A 20,154-nucleotide genomic window follows, 5' to 3' on the forward strand; every position below is an offset into this window, starting at 1 on the left:
TACTAAGATACTTAAGCATATACAAATAAACTAAAAGCATTCATAAAGTCAGTAATTAATGTCATATATCCACCTTCATTTTTTTAACTTTCCAGTACCAGGCTATTTTTTACTATATAAATTTTTTATATTTATTTATTTTCCCTTTTGTTGTTGTTATTTTTCATTGTTGATGTAGTTATTATTATTGTTACATAGGACAGAGAGAAATGGAGAGAGGATGGGAAGACAGAGAAGGGGAGAGAAAGATAGACACATGCAGACCTGGTTCACTGCCTGTGAAGTGACTCCCCTGCAGGTGGGAAGCCAGGGGCTCAAACCTGTATCCTTATGCAAGTCTTTGCACTTTGTGCCACATGTGCTTAACTCACTACCCGACTCCCCACCAGGCTTATTTTTAAAGTATATATTGTTTTTTAAAGGAGTAAGGAAATAAGATGACATTACCCGAGTGAAGGAGTCAACTGAGGACACAGCAGCATTGCCTACAGGAGTTTGCTGAGCCACGCTATCCAGTAATTCCACTGAAATTCCAATCTGAGCAACAGATGGAGTCCACACCATATTCATGGCTCCAAAAGGATGCTGGCTCCCTTCTCCTGGAAAAAAAAAAAAAGAACATATACACATATTTCAAGCCTAACTGGGGTCCATATAAATTAATTCATAAATAAGTAAGAACTTCCAGTGTAAATGCAGTAAAAGAAAGCAAGTTCTGATATAAGCAGTCAGGGAAATAGCTCCATTGGTGGAGTTCAGGACTTACATGCAGGAGGCTCCTGATTCAATTCCCAGTGCCACACACACCTACTGGAGTGGCACTGTGGCTTCTGTCATGTGAATATAATGGTCTACCACCTATGGAATAAACTCAACCCTTTAAAAATCAGTTCTGAAGCAGACTGGGAGATTGCTAACAGTATTGGAGTCTTAAGCATGAGGACTTGAGTTCAATGCATGGATTGCCGGAGCAATGCTCTGTTCTCTCAGTTTCATGTTAATTAATAAATTAAGTGGCTTGCTAGGTGGGGTCGGGAATGAAATACTGGGCTTGAAAGCATAAGGTCCGAAATCTTGATCCCTAGTTTCACATGTACCAGAATGATGCTCAGTAGTCCTTGCAGAGTAGTTCAGACAGAGAAGGGGAGAGAAAGATAGACACCTATAGACCTGCTTCACCACCTGTAAAGTGACTCCCCTGCACGTGGGGAGCTGGGGCTCGAACTGGGATCCTTAAGCCGGTCCTTGCGTTTTGCGCCACGTGTGCTTAACGCACTGCGCTACCGCCTGACTCCCAATAAATGTATTTTTATAATTTTTATTTGCCCAGAATAATTTTTATTTGCCCAGAATTAATCCTCTACACCACCATAACCATAGCTGAGCAGTGTTCTAGCTTAAATATATATATATATATATGTATGTATATATATATACATACATATATATGTGTGTGTGTTATTATTTGAAAGTTTGCTTTTTTAACTGTAAAGAATGAGTTTTTACCATATTGCTAAATAAAAATACAAATCATCACATAACATTTCCCCCACCATAAAAAGTAGCTTTTTCTAAATTGTATTAAATTAGTATAGCTGGAAGTTGACAGAATAAAAAGAGAGAAATCAATGAATGAGAGCAAGTATCAGATAAAAGATTTTCAATGTTAACTCTGAGGGAAGAATGGTTTTAAAGACTTTAAGGACCAGTTTTTAGGGAAGGCCAAGTCACACCAGCCATCTGACAAGATCCAAGCATGGTGGGGGGCCTCTGCAAGGTGAGTGGCCCTGGATTGAACTGAAACCACTCTGCCTTTTTGTTCCACTAATCATGATATTAATATTGGGTATTATTGGCTATTTTATAAGATTTACTGGTTAATTTCCAAATGACAACTGAGAAAATAGCAAGTTCCTAAGGAGAATGCTGTTTAACAAAAAACAACCCCTTAAAGACCCCCAGACTAAAGAGGTCCAAAACAGCAATTGGCCAATTATCAGATAAGCTGTCTGTAAGGCAATTCCTAGCTCCCCCCACCCCTTTATCATCCAGGTACCTACACCCCTAGCAGAAAAGGTTAGAGGGAAATATAGAGAGCAGTGGGTTCTTCCCACAGCCTTGAGAAGCTTATAGAATAGGGGTAGACTGTTAATTTGCTTCATAAAAACTCACCTTTTAGAAACAATAGCTACTCCAGGAAGCTTGCTTAGGGATAATTAATCATAGTTAAAATTAAAGCAAAAACAACCATAAGAGCTCAGTGAGTGCTAAGGCACAGCATCAAAGCCATTTCAATGAAACATGAAAGTTTCATTTACAAAATAAAAAAGGGGGAGATGGCACAGGCACTGTTATGCGACCTGCTTGACACACTACCAGCTTTGCAGGAAGTTCAGCTTGCTGGACTCTCCAGGATAAACTGAAACCATCTTGCCTTTTGCCATGTATAGGTCTTGGGATTAAGCTCTTTGTGGTCTTAATAATATTTACCTATGGCCAGGCTCAGAGCCTGATCAATAACAAAAGTAATGACAAAACCTGCATTGCACCCTGTAAGATTGATCATAACGGAACAAGGAATATCAGTAATGCAGAATTTTTCAGGAGACTCCAAGAGGAAGAATTGTCTCCCCATTTATCTACACCACTTCCTTTAGTAGTCCCCCTAAAACATAGAGAAAGATTGGTGGTTCCCACAGTAGAGGGGACACCTCACATAGCCTAATTAATAAATGGAAAGTTAAGGTACCTGCCTAGATACAATGGGCCTTTTAAGCTACCACCCACCATGCTCTCACTTCCTTATACAGGAATAGTACATGAGAATCTAGGTCACATAATAAGCATACAAAAAGGCGAGTTTAATTTTATGGGGTAAAATTAAGTATCACCTTGCTGCCTTCTCAGTAAGGAACAAAACAAAACTCCTTGATCAAACAATGGAACAGATTATATGAAAAATGGGCTGTTCAATTTGTTTAAGGCCCCTAGAAACATAACAAGCTTGAATTTTCTATGAACCACAGCTTCCGATGCCTAGGGGCAAGAGGATGGCATAAACATACATAATAGGGAGAATATTAATCTTAATCAAAAGGACATCTGACTAGCACACAGGTACAGGAAATAACAAAAGACCTAGAAACTGTGATGTGATCTCTAGGGAGAAAAGTGCCCGTGGAATGCGAATATTCCACAAAGCAGGTGTTCCCTACCTGTGCTGTGCTTACTTGGTGATTTTTGTTTTAATAATCTATACCTTGGTGATTTCTGTATTAATGATCTATGCCTTATGAGACTATAAAAATAAAGTTCTGCTTGAGCATGACAGAGATGTCTGCCTGAGCTTGATTCAGCATCAACTCACTCATCTCTCATTCTTGGCCAACACCCCTCCTTTGGGATCCCTGAGACCTGCTGGGGCTGGCCCCTGGCAGGTTTTAACATTTCCTGAAAATTTCACCAAAGAAAGATCTATAAATGGCCACTTGTACAGATTATACCTCTTAAGAAAAACATACAATGAAGTTACAATCTTTTTTCCAATTACCTGATCTTTCTATAACTGTAAAACTTTTAGATGTTTTACTTTGGTTTTGAATTTAGTTTGGAGAGACCAAAGCGTCACTGCAGAATTACAGAGCTGAAGGTTGAACCCAGGGCCTTAAATATGCAAGTCTGTGTTCTAGCTGCTAAACAAACAAGGAAGCTTGACTAAAAAATTAACTAACTAATTAATTAAATAAGACACTGAGATAAAAAACCTAGTTTTTAGAAAAGTGATCCTAATAACTCGAATATTTACTGCAAATATCAAAACCCTTCTTAAATTTTCAAGCAAATGAGAAAAACCATAAATGTGTTTAAATGCTCTAAAAAACACATTCACTATACATAACTGGTCTGAGATTTTTCAGTGCTTTTAAAATTATTCTAAATTATGTATTTATTACTATTGGGTAGAGACAGAGAAATTGAGAAGGAAGGAGACAGAGAAGACACCTGCAGCGCTGCTTCACCACTCATGAAGCTTTCCCCCTCAAGTAGTGACCAGGGGCTTGACCCTGGGCCCTTGTGCATTGTAACACGTGTGCTCAACCTGGTGCATCACCACCTAGTCCCTTTAAAATTATTTTAATTTTACATGTTAACTTTCCAGATCTGTCATTTCTATCAACACTGAGAGAATGTACTTCACATAGTCAACCTTTTAGAATATTTTGAGATTTACAGTTAATTCTTTATATATATGGTATGTACTGAGAATTTCAAAATCCTTCTTCCCAGTCTTTTCCCCTGAGCTTTTGTACTTGGTTTGCAGTCTGAACCAATGATACTGCAGTCTCAGGCAGCAATGATGAATACATGCACCCATAAACATTTTGCAGGGACAGGTGACATAGATGCAACCAGAAAGGATGCTTCAGTACTGTGATTTCTTTCATTATAACTCTCAATAAAATTGAATAAAATATTTTTTTAAACTTTAATTGATTGGATTGAGACCAAATTAGCAAGGCAGCCTAGCAGAAAAGTCCAAAGAAGACACATCCCCAAAACCTAACTCTTGTTAAACTCAACAAATGATACTCAATGCCTGAACAACTGAGAGAAAATGTAAGATCATCAGATAAAGAAAGGACTACAAAGTTGGTTAAGGGCAAGAGACTGGCCCACTTAATAATGGCCTGTTTGGTCAATATCGTACCATCTGATCATCAGGGGCCCTACTTAGGGAATCCTTGGATTCCTATACACATATACTGGGCCTTGAACACTAAAAGGTCCCTATCTCCACTACTGCTGGTCACTTCCATAAGGAACAGCCTCTTGGGGGCCTTCCAGGACCTTGGCTCATAAAGCAATGATGGTAGAGATAGCCCCAGACTCTGAAGGGAGGCTGAGGGTATCCTGCCCTTCCACTTGAAAAAGATTGATCCTGGAATGAGTACAGCCTGCAATGGTCCTCAGATGTGACCATGAGCTATAAGCTAAGACCAACAGGGACTTAGAGGTTACACAGGCTCTGTGATAAACATATATATATATATATATATGGGCCCTGGAAAAAATGGATGGAGGTAAATAGTTAATTTTAGGCACATATTTTTTCCATAATAATGGGAGCTACTTCCTGCCCTTATCTGACTGTCTAGCCCTTTTCTCTACTCAGACAATATTCTCATCCAACCTCAGACTAGCCACCAAACTCAAGCACCTTGCCTCTTTGTATTCAATGTCTCATCTATCCAACAACTGAAATGCTTCCATCTGGTAATTTTTGCTACTGAACAAAATATGAAAATCTATACATTTCTGATTCTGCTCATTAAAAGCAAATCTTAAAGATGGCATTGTCTTGCATATTAATTCACTGCTCCTGGACTATATTATATATATATATATATATATATATATATATATATATATATATATATATATGAGAGAGGGAGAGAGAGAGGAAGAGGGAGAGAGAGAAGGAGATAGAGAGAGGGAGAGAGAGAGAGAGAGAGCCAGTGAAACATGTCACTTGGAAAGTGTGTTGCTTTGCCATGTGCATAACCCAGCCTGAAGCTGAGTCCCCATAGCATTAAAGGAAGCTTTGTTGCTGTGGTCTCTTCACATTGCCTCCCTCTCTCTCTCTCTCTCTCTCTCTCTCTCTCTCTTTTTTTACCAGAGCACTGATCAACTTTGGCTTATGGTGGTGCGGGGGATTGAACCTGTGATTTTGGAGCCTCAGGCATGACAGTTTGTTTGCATAACCATTATGTTATCTACCCTTACCCATCACTCTGCCTCTCTCTCTTTTTTTAATATTTTATTTGTTTATTTATTTATTTATGATCCTTTTTTGTTGCCCTTGTTTTTTTTTTCATTGTTGTTGTAGTTATTGTTGTTATTGCTGTTTTTATTGTTAGATAGGAAACTTAGAAATGGAGAGAGGAGGGGAAGACAGAGAGGGGGAGAGAAAGACACCTGTAAACCTGCTGCACCACCTGTAAAGCGACTCCCCTGCAGTAATTTGAAAAGTGCTGAGAGAGAGACCTCATAATATACTGTATAGAATGGTTAAACCAACAAGAATAAATATTGGGAAAATTAACCAGGATCACAGTCCAACTAAAAGGCCCCCAAAGAGTGAGGCACAAAATAATGAGGTCAACATACAAACACTAGATAAGGAAATAGTGACAGGAGTGTGTAAAGAGTTTGAAAGAATTCTAACCAGATATGCAGAGACAACAAATGAGACACTGGAAGAAAACACTAATTATCTCAAGGTTATTAGAGAGATGAAAGCTGAAATAGCTGAGCTAAGAACACAACAGGCTGGAGAAGCCAAAACAGTATCAGAACAGGATAACAAAATAGATGAACTCTCACACCAAAGTAAAAGACGCTGGGGTGGGTGGGTGGGGAGAATACAGGTCCAAGAAGGATGACAGAGGACCTAGTGGGGGCTGTATTGTTATATGGGAAACTGGGGAATGTTATGCATGTACACACTATTATATTTACTGTTGAATGTAAAACATTAATTCCCCAAGAAAGAAATAAAAAAAATATACTTAAAAAATAGATCAACTCCAGAAAACAGTAGAAGGGAGAGAGAATAAAATAAATGAGGCTGAAGACAGAATTAGCTAGTTGGAGGGTGACTTAGAGACAACTAAAAATGAAATTAGAGATCTCAAAATGACACTAAGAGATACTGACATAAACAACAGAGACCTATGGAATGACTTCAAATGAAATAATATACGAGGTTTTTTTTTTTTTTTTCCTTTTTGTCCCTGATCCTGAAATCTGATATGCCAGTGGATCCAAGTTATTGTCTAGGGAGATGATGTCATGGCTGAAAAAGGACCAGAAATCTGGATCAGGAAAGAGACTAGCTCCCTAATATGGGAAAGGTGTATAAATATTGTTGACTATAAACAACATCGATTTCATGTGATCTGGGTCCCCTATTGAGTTTAGGAGCCTATGTGACCTCTATATCCCTCTAAATCTGAGATCACATTCTGTGGTCCTGAGTAGGAACATTCCATGTTGCTCCAATATCAATCTATCTTCCTCAGATGTAGCATAGAGCATGTTGTCCATCCTCCCTTTGGAGAAGAAAACATTGTCTACCATTTTTTTTAAATATATCTTATTTATTTATTTTATTTTTGATAGAGATGAATACACAGAGTGAGAAAGAGAAAGAGAGGAAGAGAAAGAGAGAGAGAGAGGGAGAGAGAGAGATAAAGAGAAATACCAGAGCACAGCTCAGCTCTGGTTTATGGTGGTGCTCAGGGGGATTGAACCTGGGACTTTGGAGCTTCAAGCATGAGAGTCTTTTTATATAACCAGTATGCTATCTCCCCTGCCCTCTCTATCATTGTTATCCAAGTTGAGGGCAAGGTCCTATGGGGGCCCACAAAGAGGTCTATTGAGTTGTTGCTATCAGAAATGACCCATAAAAATGGAGAGAAGTATTTATTAGAGGTCTAGGCCCATCAAACTAGTATAGCCACAAGCCGTTTCAAATTTAACTAAAATATGCCTGCTAGCTATCTACAAAATGGAGGACCTGCCCCCAACTCTTCATCTGCACTATTTCAGCCCTTAGGTTCATGATAGGTTAACAATTTGTTTGGCTTTCTGTGTTAACTTTCTTTTCAACTACCAGCTAGCATGATCCTAACCAGAATTCCCTGGACAGACAACCCCAACAATGTGTCCTGGAGCTCTGCTTCCCCAGAGTCCTTCCTCACTAAGGAAAGAGACAGGCTGGGAGTATGGATGGACCTGTCAATGCCCATGTTCAGTGGAAAATCAATTACAGAAGCCAGACCTTCAACCTTCTGTAGTCCATATTGACCTTGCGTCCATAATCCCAGAGGGTTAAAGAATAGGAAAGCTATCAGGGGAGGGGATGTCATACAGAGTTCTGGTGGTGGGAATTGTGTGAAGTTGGTTGCTCTTATCCTATGGTTTTGTCAATGTTTCCTTTTTATAAATAAAAAATTAAAATAATAATAATAATAATATATGTATTATTGGCTTACCAGAGGAAGAGGAGGAAGGGAAGAAAGCATTCTTCAGTAAATAGTAGCTGAGAACTTCCCTACTCTACACACATAAAAGTTCAAGAAGCCCAGAGAGTCCCAAACAGATACAACACACACTTAAAGACAACAAGACACATGAAATTTAGAATGGAAAGGAAAAAGGATAAAGAAAGGATCCTGAAGGCTGCAAGAGAAAAACATAGAGTCACCTACAGAGGAAAACCCATAAGATTAGCAGCAGACTTCTCCACACAAACATTGCAGGCCAAAAGAGAATAACAAGATATCTATCAAGTGCTTAATGACAAAGGCTTCAACCAAGACTACTGTATCCTGCTAGACTGCCATTCAGATTAGATGGAAGCATAAAAACCTCTCAGACAAGCAATAGTTGAAAGAATCAACTATCACCAAACCTGCCCTGAAATAAGTTCTGAAAGGCCTCCTATAAACAGTCAGACCACCATAAACATGCCATCTATCAGAACACTCTAACAATCCACAATAATGATGTTAAAATAATTTCAGCATATGATATCAATAAATGTCAATGGCCTAAATTCACATATTAAAAAGCATTGAGTATGAAGATGGATCAGAAAACAGAACCCAACTATATGTTGTCTATAGGAAACCCACCTAATTCGACAAGACAGACACATACAAAGTGAAAGGATGGAAAACTATCATACAAACCAAGGGCACACAAAAAAGAGCAGGAACAGCTATTATCATATCTGACACGATAGATTTTAAAATGAATAAAATTTAAAAAGATATGGATGGACACTACCTAACTCAATCAATCAAGAGGATTTAACATTATTAACATTTATGCACTTATTGAGAAGTCATCTAAATACATCAAACATGTACTAAAAGAGGTACAATAATATACAGACAACAACACAGTAATATTGGGGTATACAACACCCCACTCTCTCAACATGACAGATCATACAGGCAGAAAATCACTAAGGAAGTGAAGGAGATAGGGAGATGGGCGGTTGTGCAGCAGATTAAGTGCAAGTAGTGCAAAGTGCAAAGACCAACATAAGGGTCCCAGTTTAAGCCCCCGACTCCCCACCCGAAGTGGAGTCACTTCACAGGTGGTGAAGCAGGTCTGCTGGTGTCTTTCTGTCTCTCTCTGTCTTCCCCAATATCTCTATTTCTCTCTATGCTATCTAACAATGATGACATCAATAACAATAATAACTGCATCAATAAAAAACAACTAAATAAATAGATAAATAAATAAATAAATAAATAAAAGAAATGAAGGTGCTAAATGAAGAGATAAATAATCTAGAACTATTGGACATATTCAGAGTCTTTCACCACGAGACACTAATACACATTCTACTCAAGTCCACATGGGTCATTCTCAAGGACAGTCCAAATTTTAGGCCACAAAGACAGCATCAGCAAATTCAAGAGCACTGAAATCATTCCAAGCATCTTCTCAAACCACAGTGGTATGAAACACTTAACAATCAAGAAAAAAATGACTAATGGTCCCAAAATGTGGAAGCTCAACAGTACACTACTTAACAACTACAGGGACAAAGAGGAAATAAAGGAAGAAATAAAAATATTTCGAGACTATATGAAAATGAAGACACAAGCTATCAAAACATTTGGGATACAGCTAAGGAAGTACTGAGAAGGAAGCTGACAGCCATACAAGCACACATTAGGAAACAAGAAAAAGCACAAAGAAACAGCCTGACTTCACACCTTAAAGACCTAGAAAAATATGAATACAGGAAACCTAAAACAATCAGAAGGACAGAAATCACTAAAGTTAGGGCAGAAATAAATAACACTGAAAATAAGAAACCTACAAAAAATATCAATGAAAGTAAATGTAGGTTCTTCAAAAGAGTAAACAAAATCCACAAACCTTTAGCCAGACTAACAAAATTGAAGAAAAAAAAAAGGGGAGAAGACCAAAATAAATCAGATTGTAAATTGAAGAGGAGATATCAAAAAAGACAGCAGAAATTCAACATATTATGTGAGGTTTCTATGAACAACTATATGCCACCAAGTTAGAGAACATGGACTAAACGGACAACTTCTTAGATACCTACAAACATACAAAATTAAATGAAGAGGAACTAAATAATATGAACAGGCCCATCACAACTAACAAAATTGAAACAGTTATTATAACCTTCCCAAGAATAAAAGACCAGGGCAAGATGGTTTAACAAATGAATTCTACAAAACCTTCAAAAAAAAAAAGAACTCAAACCTAAGGAATCCAGCAAGAAGCTTTTGGAAATCATCAGGACATAGAGTAAGGTATCAGGCTATAAAATTAACATTCAAAAGGTAGTGGCATTCCTGTATGCTAACACTAAACTAGAAGAAATTGAAATCCAGAAATCAATTCCTTTTACTATAGCAACTAAAACAATAAAATATCTAGGAGTAAACCTAACCAAAGAATTGAAAGACTTGTACACTGAAAATTATGAGTCACTACTCAAAGAAATTGAAAAAGACACAAAGAAGTGGAAATATATTCCATGTTCATGGGTTGGAAGAATTAACATCATCAAAATGAATATACTACCCAGAGCCATCTACAAATTTAATGATATCTCCATCAAGATCCCAAACACATTTTTTAGGAGAATAGAACAAAGGCGACAAATGTTTATCTGGAACCAGAGAAGACCTAGAATTGCCAAAACAATCTTGAGAAAAAAGATCAGAACCGGAGGCATCACACTCACAGATTTCAAACTGTATTATAGGGCCATTGTCATCAAAACTGCTTGATACTGGAACATGAACAGACACACTGACCAGTGGATTAGAATTGAGAGCCCAAAAGTGAACCTCCATACCTGTGGACATCTAATTGTTGACAAAGGGGCCCAGACTATTAAATGGGGAAAGCACAGTATCTTCAACAAATGGTGTTGGAAAAACTGGGTTGAAACATGCAGAAGAGTGAAACTGAACCACTATATTTCACCAAACATAAAAGTAAATTCCAAGTGGATCAAGGACTTGGATGTTCGACCAGAAACTTTCAGATACTTAGAGGAAAATATTGGCAGAACATCTTTCCACATAATGTTTAAAGACATCCTCAATGAAATAAATCCAATTACAAAGAAGACTAAGGCAAGAATAAACCTATGGGACTACATCATATTAAAAAGCTTCTGCATGTGGAGTCGGGCAGCAGTGCATCTGGTTTAAGCGCACGTGGCCCAAAGCTTAAAGACCAACCTAAGGATCCAGGTTTCATCCCCCAGCTCCCCACCTGCAGGGGAGTCCTTTCACAGGCAGTGAAGGAAGTCTGCAGGTGTCTTTTTTTCTCTCCCCCTCTCACACTGCATAACAAGAGTGATCCATTATCCACAGCCACTCAGTACCCTTTCTCCAGGCCTCCTATACCATTTGTTTAAGGGGCATTTTAATCCAGGGATTCAGTTTCACTTCTAGTTCCTTCTACAGAAAAACAGTGCTACAAAATATGTGCAAAGACACATGCAAGAATACTTGTTGCAGCATTGCTGGTGAAACGCTAAGGAAATATGAGGCCACCCCCAAATTTCCAGCAGTTGGAACTTGTTGAATGAGGCATGGTGCTGCTCTTCAAAGTATGACTGTTTACTGCCCACAAATCAGTGGGTTGCCTAAACAACATACTAAACTTCTTGTAACTCAGTCTCTTGAAATAGGAGATATCAATAGCACCACATCAAAAGGTTGATTTTAAAATATAACATAGCTAATATACAGGAAAAGTTTGCAGTGGCACATTGCACAGTCAGCATCTATTACCCTTTGACTCTAACCTAAGCAAGATTCTTCAAGTCATCCCAGACAAGTTTTCCTCAAACACCAATGTGAATATAGTCTTGCTCAAATATGTGCCCACCAGAAGGGAAAAAAAATAGAAACCCCTCCCCCAGTGTGGCTATAACACAACTCAACTCAACATTTATTTACTTAAATATTTATCAATGAGAAAGAACCAGAGCATCACTCTACCACACGTGATGCCAGGGATTAAACTCAGGACCTCATGTTGGAGTGTCCAATCCTGTACGCCATCGAATCTACTTGATCTTCAAGACTTTACAAAAATAACCCTATCATGCCATCCTAAAAGCTCCCTCTCCACTTGAAGGTGCAGATGTTACTAGTTGATGATTCTAACTACTACCAAACGCTCCAGGAAGCTTGCTTAGGGATAATTAATCATAGTTAAAATTAAAGCAAAAACAACCATAAGAGCTCAGAGATCTTAGCTCAGTGATGCTAAGGCAGAGCATCAAAGCCATTTCTATGAAACATGATAGTTTCATTTACAAAATAAAAAAGGGGGAGATGGCACAGGCACTGTCATGTGACCTGCTTGACACAGTACCAGCTTTGCAGGAAGTTCAGCTAGGCTGGACTCTCCAGGATAAACTGAAACCATCTTGCCTTTTGCCAGGTATAGGTCTTGGGATTAAGCTCTGTGTGGTCTTAATAATATTTACCTATGGCCAAGCTCAGAGCCTGACCAATAACAAAAGTAATGATAAAACCTGCATTGCACCCTGTAAGATTGATCATAACGGAACAAGCAATATCAGTAATGCAGAATTTTTCAGGAGACTCCAAGAGGAAGAATTGTGTCCCCATTTATCTACACCACTTCCTTTAGTATTCCCCCTAAAACATAGAGAAAGATTGGTGGTTCCCACAGTGGAGGGGGGCACCTTACATAGCCTAATTAATAAATGGAAAGTTAAGGTACCTGCCTAGATACAATGGGCCTTTTAAGCTACCACCCACCATGCTCCCACTTCCTTATACAGGAATAGTACATGAGAACCTAGGTCACATAATAAGCATACAAGAAAGCGAGCTTAATTTTATGGAGGAAAATTAAGTATCACCTTGCTGCCTTCTCAGTAAGGAACAAAACAAAACTCCTTGATCAAACAATGGAACAGATTATATGAAAAATGGGCTGTTAAATTTGTTTAAGGCTCCTAGAAACATAACAAGCTTGCGATGCCTAGGGGCCAGAGGATGGCATAAACATACATAATAGGGAGAATATTAATCTTAATCAAAAAGACATCTGACTAGCACACAGGTACAGGAAATAACAAAAGACCTAGAAACTGTGATGTGATCTCTAGGGAGAAAAGTGCCCGTGGAATGCGAATATTCCACAAAGCAGGTGTTCCCTACCTGTGCTGTGCTTACTTGGTGATTTTTGTTTTAATAATCTATACCTTGGTGATTTCTGTATTAATGATCTATGCCTTATGAGACTATAAAAATAAAGTTCTGCTTGAGCATGACAGAGATGTCTGCCTGAGCTTGATTCAGCATCAACTCACTCATCTCTCATTCTTGGCCAACACCCCTCCTTTGGGATCCCTGAGACCTGCTGGGGCTGGCCCCTGGCAGGTTTTAACATTTCCTGAAAATTTCACCAAAGAAAGATCTATAAATGGCCACTTGTACAGATTATACCTCTTAAGAAAAACATACAATGAAGTTACTATCTTTTTTTTCCAATTAACTGATCTTTCTATAACTGTAAAACTTTTAGATGTTTTACTTTGGTTTTGAATTTAGTTTGGAGAGACCAAAGCGTCACTGCAGAATTACAGAGCTGAAGGTTGAACCCAGGGCCTTAAATATGCAAGTCTGTGTTCTAGCTGCTAAACAAACAAGGAAGCTTGACTAAAAAATTAACTAACTAATTAATTAAATAAGACACTGAGATAAAAAACCTAGTTTTTAGAAAAGTGATCCTAATAACTTGAATATTTACTGCAAATATCAAAACCCTTCTTAAATTTTCAAGCAAATGAGAAAAACCATAAATGTGTTTAAATGCTCTAAAAAACACATTCACTATACATAACTGGTCTGAGATTTTTCAGTGCTTTTAAAATTATTCTAAATTATGTATTTATTACTATTGGGTAGAGACAGAGAAATTGAGAAGGAAGGAGACAGAGAAGATACCTGCAGTGCTGCTTCACCACTCATGAAGCTTTCCCCCTCAGGTAGTGACCAGGGGCTTGACCCTGGGCCCCTGTGCATTGTAACATGTGTGCTCAACCTGGTGCATCACCACCTAGTCCCCTTAAAATTATTTTAATTTTACATGTTAACTTTCCAGATCTGTCATTCTATCAACACTGAGAGAATATACTTCACATAGTCTACCTTTTAGAATATTTTGAGATTTACAGTTAATTCTTTATATACATGGTATGTATTGAGAATTTCAAAATCCTTCTTCCCAGTCTTTTCTCCTGAGCTTTTGTACTTGGTTTGCAGTCTGAACCAATGACACTGCAGTCTCAGGTATCAATGATGAATACATGCACCCATAAACATTTTGCAGGGACAGGTGACATAGATGCAACCAGAAAGGATGCTTCAGTACTGTGATTTCTTTCATTATAACTCTCAATAAAATTGAATAAAATATTTTTTAAACTTTAATTTATTGGATTTAGACCAAATTAGCAGGGCAGTCTAGCAGAAAGGTCCAAAGAAGACACATCCCCAAAACCTAACGCTGGTTGAACTCAACAAATGATACTCAATGCCTGAACAACTGAGAGAAAATATAAGATCATCAGATAAAGAAAGGACTACAAAAGTTGGGTAAGGGCAAGAGACTGGCCCACTTAATAATGGCCTGTTTGCTCAATATCGTACCATCTGATCATCAGGGGCCCTACTTAGGGAATCCTTGGATTCCCATACACATATACTGGGCCTTGAACACTAAAAGGTCCCTATCTCCACTACTGCTGGTCACGTCCATAAGGAACAGCCTCTTGGGGGCCTTCCAGGACCTTGGCTCTACCACAAAGCAGTGATGGTGGAGATATCCCCAGACTCTGAAGGGAAGCTGAGGGTATCCTGCCCTTCCACTTGAAAAAGATTGATCCTGGAATGAGTACAGCCTGCAATGGTCCTCAGATGTGACCATGAGCTATAAGCTAAGACCAACAGGGACTTAGAGGTTACACAGGCTCTGTGATAAACATATATATATATATATATATATATATATATATATATATATATATATATATATAGGCCCTGGAAAAGATGGATGGAGGTAAATAGTTAATTTTAGGCACATATTTTATCCATAATAATGGGAGCTACTCCCTGCCCTTATCCGACTGTCTAGCCCTTTTCTCTACTCAGACAATATTTCATCCAACCTCAGACTAGCCACTAAACTCAAGCGCCTTGCCTCTTTGTATTCAATGTCTCATCTATCCAACAACTGAAATGCTTCCATCTGGTAATTTTTGCTACTGAACAAAATATGAAAATCTATACATTTCTGATTCTGCTCATTAAAAGCAAATCTTAAAGATGGCATTGTCTTGTATATTATTTCACTGCTCCTGGACTATATATATATATATATATATATATATATATATATATATATATATATGAGAGAGGGAGAGAGAGAGGAAGAGGGAGAGAGAGAGGGAGATAGAGAGACAGAGAGAGCCAGTGAAACATGTCACTTGGAAAGTGTGTTGCTTTGCCATGTGCATAACCCAGCCTGAAGCTGAGTCCCCATAGCATTAAAGGAAGCTTTGGTGCTGTGTTCTCTTCACACTGCCCCTCTCTCTCTCTCTCTCTCTCTCTCTCTCTCTCTCTTTTTACCAGAGCACTAATCAACTTTGCCTTATGGTGGTGCGGGGGATTGAACCTGTGATTTTGGAGCCTCAGGCATGACAGTTTGTTTGCATAACCATTATGCTATCTACCCTCACCCATCACTCTGCCTCTCTCTCTTTTTTAAATATTTTATTTGTTTATTTATTTATTTATGTTCCTTTTTTGTTGCCCTTGTTTTTTTTTCATTGTTGTTGTAGTTATTGTTGTTATTGCTGTTTTTATTGTTAGATAGGACACTTAGAAATGGAGAGAGGAGGGGAAGACAGAGAGGGGGAGAGAAAGACAGACACCTGCAGACCTGCTTCACCACCTGTAAAGCGACTCCCCTGCAGTAATTTGAGAAGTACTAAGAGACCTCATAATATACTGTATAGAATGGTTAAACCAACAAGAATAAATATTGGGAAAATTAACCAGGATCACAGTCCAACTAAAAGGGCCCCAAAGGGTGAGGCACAAAATAATGAGGTCAACATTCAAACACTAGTTAAGGAAATAGTGACAGGAGTGTGTAAAGAGTTTGAAAGAATTCTCACTAGATATGCAGAAACAACAAATGAGACACTGGAAGAAAACACTAATTATCTCAAGGTTATTAGAGAGATGAAAGCTGAAATAGCTGAGCTAAGAACACAACAGGCTGGAGAAGCCAAAACAGTATCAGAACAGGATAACAAAACAGATGAACTCTCACACCAAAGTAAAAGACGCCGGGGTGGGTGGGTGGGGAGAATACAGGTCCAAGAAGGATGACAGAGGACCTAGTGGGGGCTGTATTGTTATATGGGAAACTGGGGAATGTTATGCATGTACACACTATTATATTTACTGTTGAATGTAAAACATTAATTCCCCAAGAAAGAAATAAAAAAATATATTTAAAAAATAGATGAACTCCAGAAAACAGTAGAGGGGAGAGAGAATAAAATAAATGAGGCTGAAGACAGAATTAGCGAGTTGGAGGATGACTTAGAGACAACTAAAAATGAAATTAGAGATCTCAAAATGACACTAAGAGATACTGACATAAACAACAGAGACCTATGGGATGACTTCAAATGAAATAATATACGAGTTTTTTTTTTTTTCCTTTTTGTCCCTGAGCCTGAAATCTGATATGCCAGTGGATCCAAGTTATTGTCTAGGGAGATGATGTCATGGCTGTAAAAAGGACCAGAAATCTGGATCAGGAAAGAGACTAGCTCCCTAATATGGGAAAGGTGTATAAATATTGTTGACTATAAACAACATCGATTTCATGTGATCTGGGTCCCCTATTGAGTTTAGGAGCCTATGTGACCTCTATATCCCTCTAAATCTGAGATCACATTCTGTGGTCCTGAGTAGGAACATTCCATGTTGCTCCAATATCAATCCATCTTCCTCAGATGTAGCATAGAGCATGTTGTGCATCCTCCTTTTGGAGGACAGAACATTTCTACCATTTTTTAAAATATATTTTATTTTTTTATTTTATTTTTGATAGAGATGAATACACAGAGTGAGAGAGAGAAAGAGAGGGAGAGAGAGAGAGAGAGATAAAAAGAAATACCAGAGCACAGCTCAGCTCTAGTTTATGGTGGTGCTCAGGGGGATTGAACCTGGGACTTTGGAGCCTCAAGCATGAGAGTCTGTTTGTATAATCAGTATGCTATCTTGCCTGCCCTCTATATCGTTGTAGATCCAAGTTGAGGGCAAGGTCCTACGGGGGCCCACAAAGAGGTCTATTGAGTTGTTGCTATCAGAAATGACCCATAAAAATGGAGAGAAGTATTTATTAGAGGTCTAGGCCCATCAAACTAGTATAGCCACAAGCCCTTTCAAATTTAACTAAAATATTCCAGCTAGCTATCTACAAAATGGAGGACCCTGCCCCCAACTCTTCATATGCACTATTTCAGCCCTTGGGTTCATGATAGGTTAACAATTTGTTTGGCTTTGTATGTTAACTCTCTTTTCAACTACCAGGTTCCAGATGCTAGCATGATGCTAACCAGAATTGCCTGGACAGACAACCCCAACAATGTGTCCTGGAGCTGCGCTTCCCCAGATTCCTTCCTCACTAAGGAAAGAGACAGGCAGGGAGTATGGATGAACCTGTCAATGCCCATGTTCAGTGGAAAAGCAATTACAGAAGCCAGACCTTCAACCTTCTGTAGTCCATATTGACCTTGCGTCCATAATCCCAGAGGGTTAAAGAATAGGAAAGCTATCACTGGAGGGGAGGAGATGTCATACAGAGTTCTGGTGGTGGGAATTGTGTGAAGTTGGTTGCTCTTATCCTATGGTTTTGTCAATGTTTCCTTTTTATAAATAAAAAATTAAAATAATAATAATAATAATATATGTATTATTGGCTTACCAGAGGAAGAGGAGGAAGGGAAGAAAGCATTCTTCAGTAAATAGTAGCTGAGAACTTCCCTACTCTACACACATAAAAGTTCAAGAAGCCCAGAGGGTCCCAAACAGAATCAACACACACTTAAAGACAACAAGACACGTTATATTTAGAATGGAAATGAAATAGGATAAAGAAAGGATCCTGAAGGCTGCAAGAGAAAAACATAGAGTCACCTACAGAGGAAAACCCATAAGATTAGCAGCAGACTTCTCCACACAAACACTGCAGGCCAAAAGAGAATAACAAGATATCTATCAAGTACTTACTGACAAAGGCTTTCAACCAAGACTACTGTATCCTGCTAGACTGCCATTCAGATTAGATGGAAGCATAAAAATCTTCTCAGACAAGCAACAGTTGAAAGAATCAACTATCACCAAACCTGCCCTGAAATAAGTTCTGAAAGGCCTCCTATAAACAATCAGACCACCATAAGCATGCCATCTATCAGAACACTCTAACAATCTACAATAATGATGTTAAAATAATTTCAGCATATGATATCAATAAATGTCAATGGCCTAAATTCACATATTAAAAGGCATTGAGTATGAAGATGGATCAGAAAACAGAACCCAACTATATGTTGTCTATAGGAAACCCACCTAATTCGACAAGACAAACACATACAAAGTGAAAGGATGGAAAACTATCATACAAGCCAAGGGCACACAAAAAAGAGCAGGAACAGCTATTATCATATCTGACACGATAGATTTTAAAATGAATAAAATTTAAAAAGATATGGATGGACACTACCTAACTCAATCAATCAAGAGGATTTAACATTATTAACATTTATGCACTTATTGAGAAGTCATCTAAATACATCAAACATGTACTAAAAGAGGTACAATAATATACAGACAACAACACAGTAATATTGGGGTATACAACACCCCACTCTCTCAACATGACAGATCATACAGGCAGAAAATCACTAAGGAAGTGAAGGAGATAGGGAGATGGGTGGTTGTGCAGCAGATTAAGTGCAAGTAGTGCAAAGTGCAAAGACCAACATAAGGGTCCCAGTTTAAGCCCCCGACTCCCCACCCGAAGTGGAGTCACTTCACAGGTGGTGAAGCAGGTCTGCTGGTGTCTTTCTGTCTCTCTCTGTCTTCCCCAATATCTCTATTTCTCTCTATGCTATCTAACAATGATGACATCAATAACAATAATAACTGCATCAATAAAAAACAACTAAATAAATAGATAAATAAATAAATAAAAGAAATGAAGGTGCTAAATGAAGAGATAAATAATCTAGAACTATTGGACATATTCAGAGTCTTTCACCACAAGAAACTAATACACATTCTACTCAAGTCCACATGGGTCATTCTCAAGGACAGTCCACATTTTAGGCCACAAAGACAGCATCAGCAAATTCAAGAGCACTGAAATCATTCCAAGCATCTTCTCAAACCACAGTGGTATGAAACACTTAACAATCAAGAAAAAAATGACTAATGGTCCCAAAATGTGGAAGCTCAACAGTACACTACTTAACAACTACAGGGACAAAGAGGAAATAAAGGAAGAAATAAAAATATTTCGAGACTATATGAAAATGAAGACACAAGCTATCAAAACATTTGGGATACAGCTAAGGAAGTACTGAGAAGGAAGCTGACAGCCATACAAGCACACATTAGGAAACAAGAAAAAGCACAAAGAAACAGCCTGACTTCATACCTTAAAGACCTAGAAAAAGATGAATAAAGGAAAACAATCAGAAGGACAGAAATCACTAAAGTTAGGGCAGAAATAAATAACACTGAAAATAAGAAAACTCTAAAAATAAAAGATCAATGAAAGTAAATGTAGGTTCTTCAAAAGAGTAAACAAAATCCACAAACCTTTAGCCAGACTAACAAAATTGAAGAAACAAATAAAAGGGAGAAGATAAAAAAAATCAGATTGCAAATTGAAGAGGAGATATCAAAAAAGACAGCAGAAATTCAACATATCATGTGAGGTTTCTATGAACAA

The 20,154-nt window shown here is 38.2% G+C and overlaps 1 protein-coding gene across 1 annotated transcript in view; it reads right to left on the reverse strand.

Annotated features, from left to right (window-relative positions):
• LOC132533712 (protein SET-like) overlaps positions 1–20,154 on the reverse strand; it is a 53,719-nt gene that overhangs the window by 2,064 nt on the left and 31,501 nt on the right. Inside the window, 1 exon segment of the mRNA XM_060175773.1 lies at positions 448–599. Coding sequence (XP_060031756.1) covers positions 448–599 — 152 coding nt within the window.

The sequence above is a fragment of the Erinaceus europaeus genome, chromosome 17, assembly GCF_950295315.1.
Source record: "Erinaceus europaeus chromosome 17, mEriEur2.1, whole genome shotgun sequence".
In the NCBI taxonomy this organism is placed as follows: domain Eukaryota; kingdom Metazoa; phylum Chordata; class Mammalia; order Eulipotyphla; family Erinaceidae; genus Erinaceus; species Erinaceus europaeus.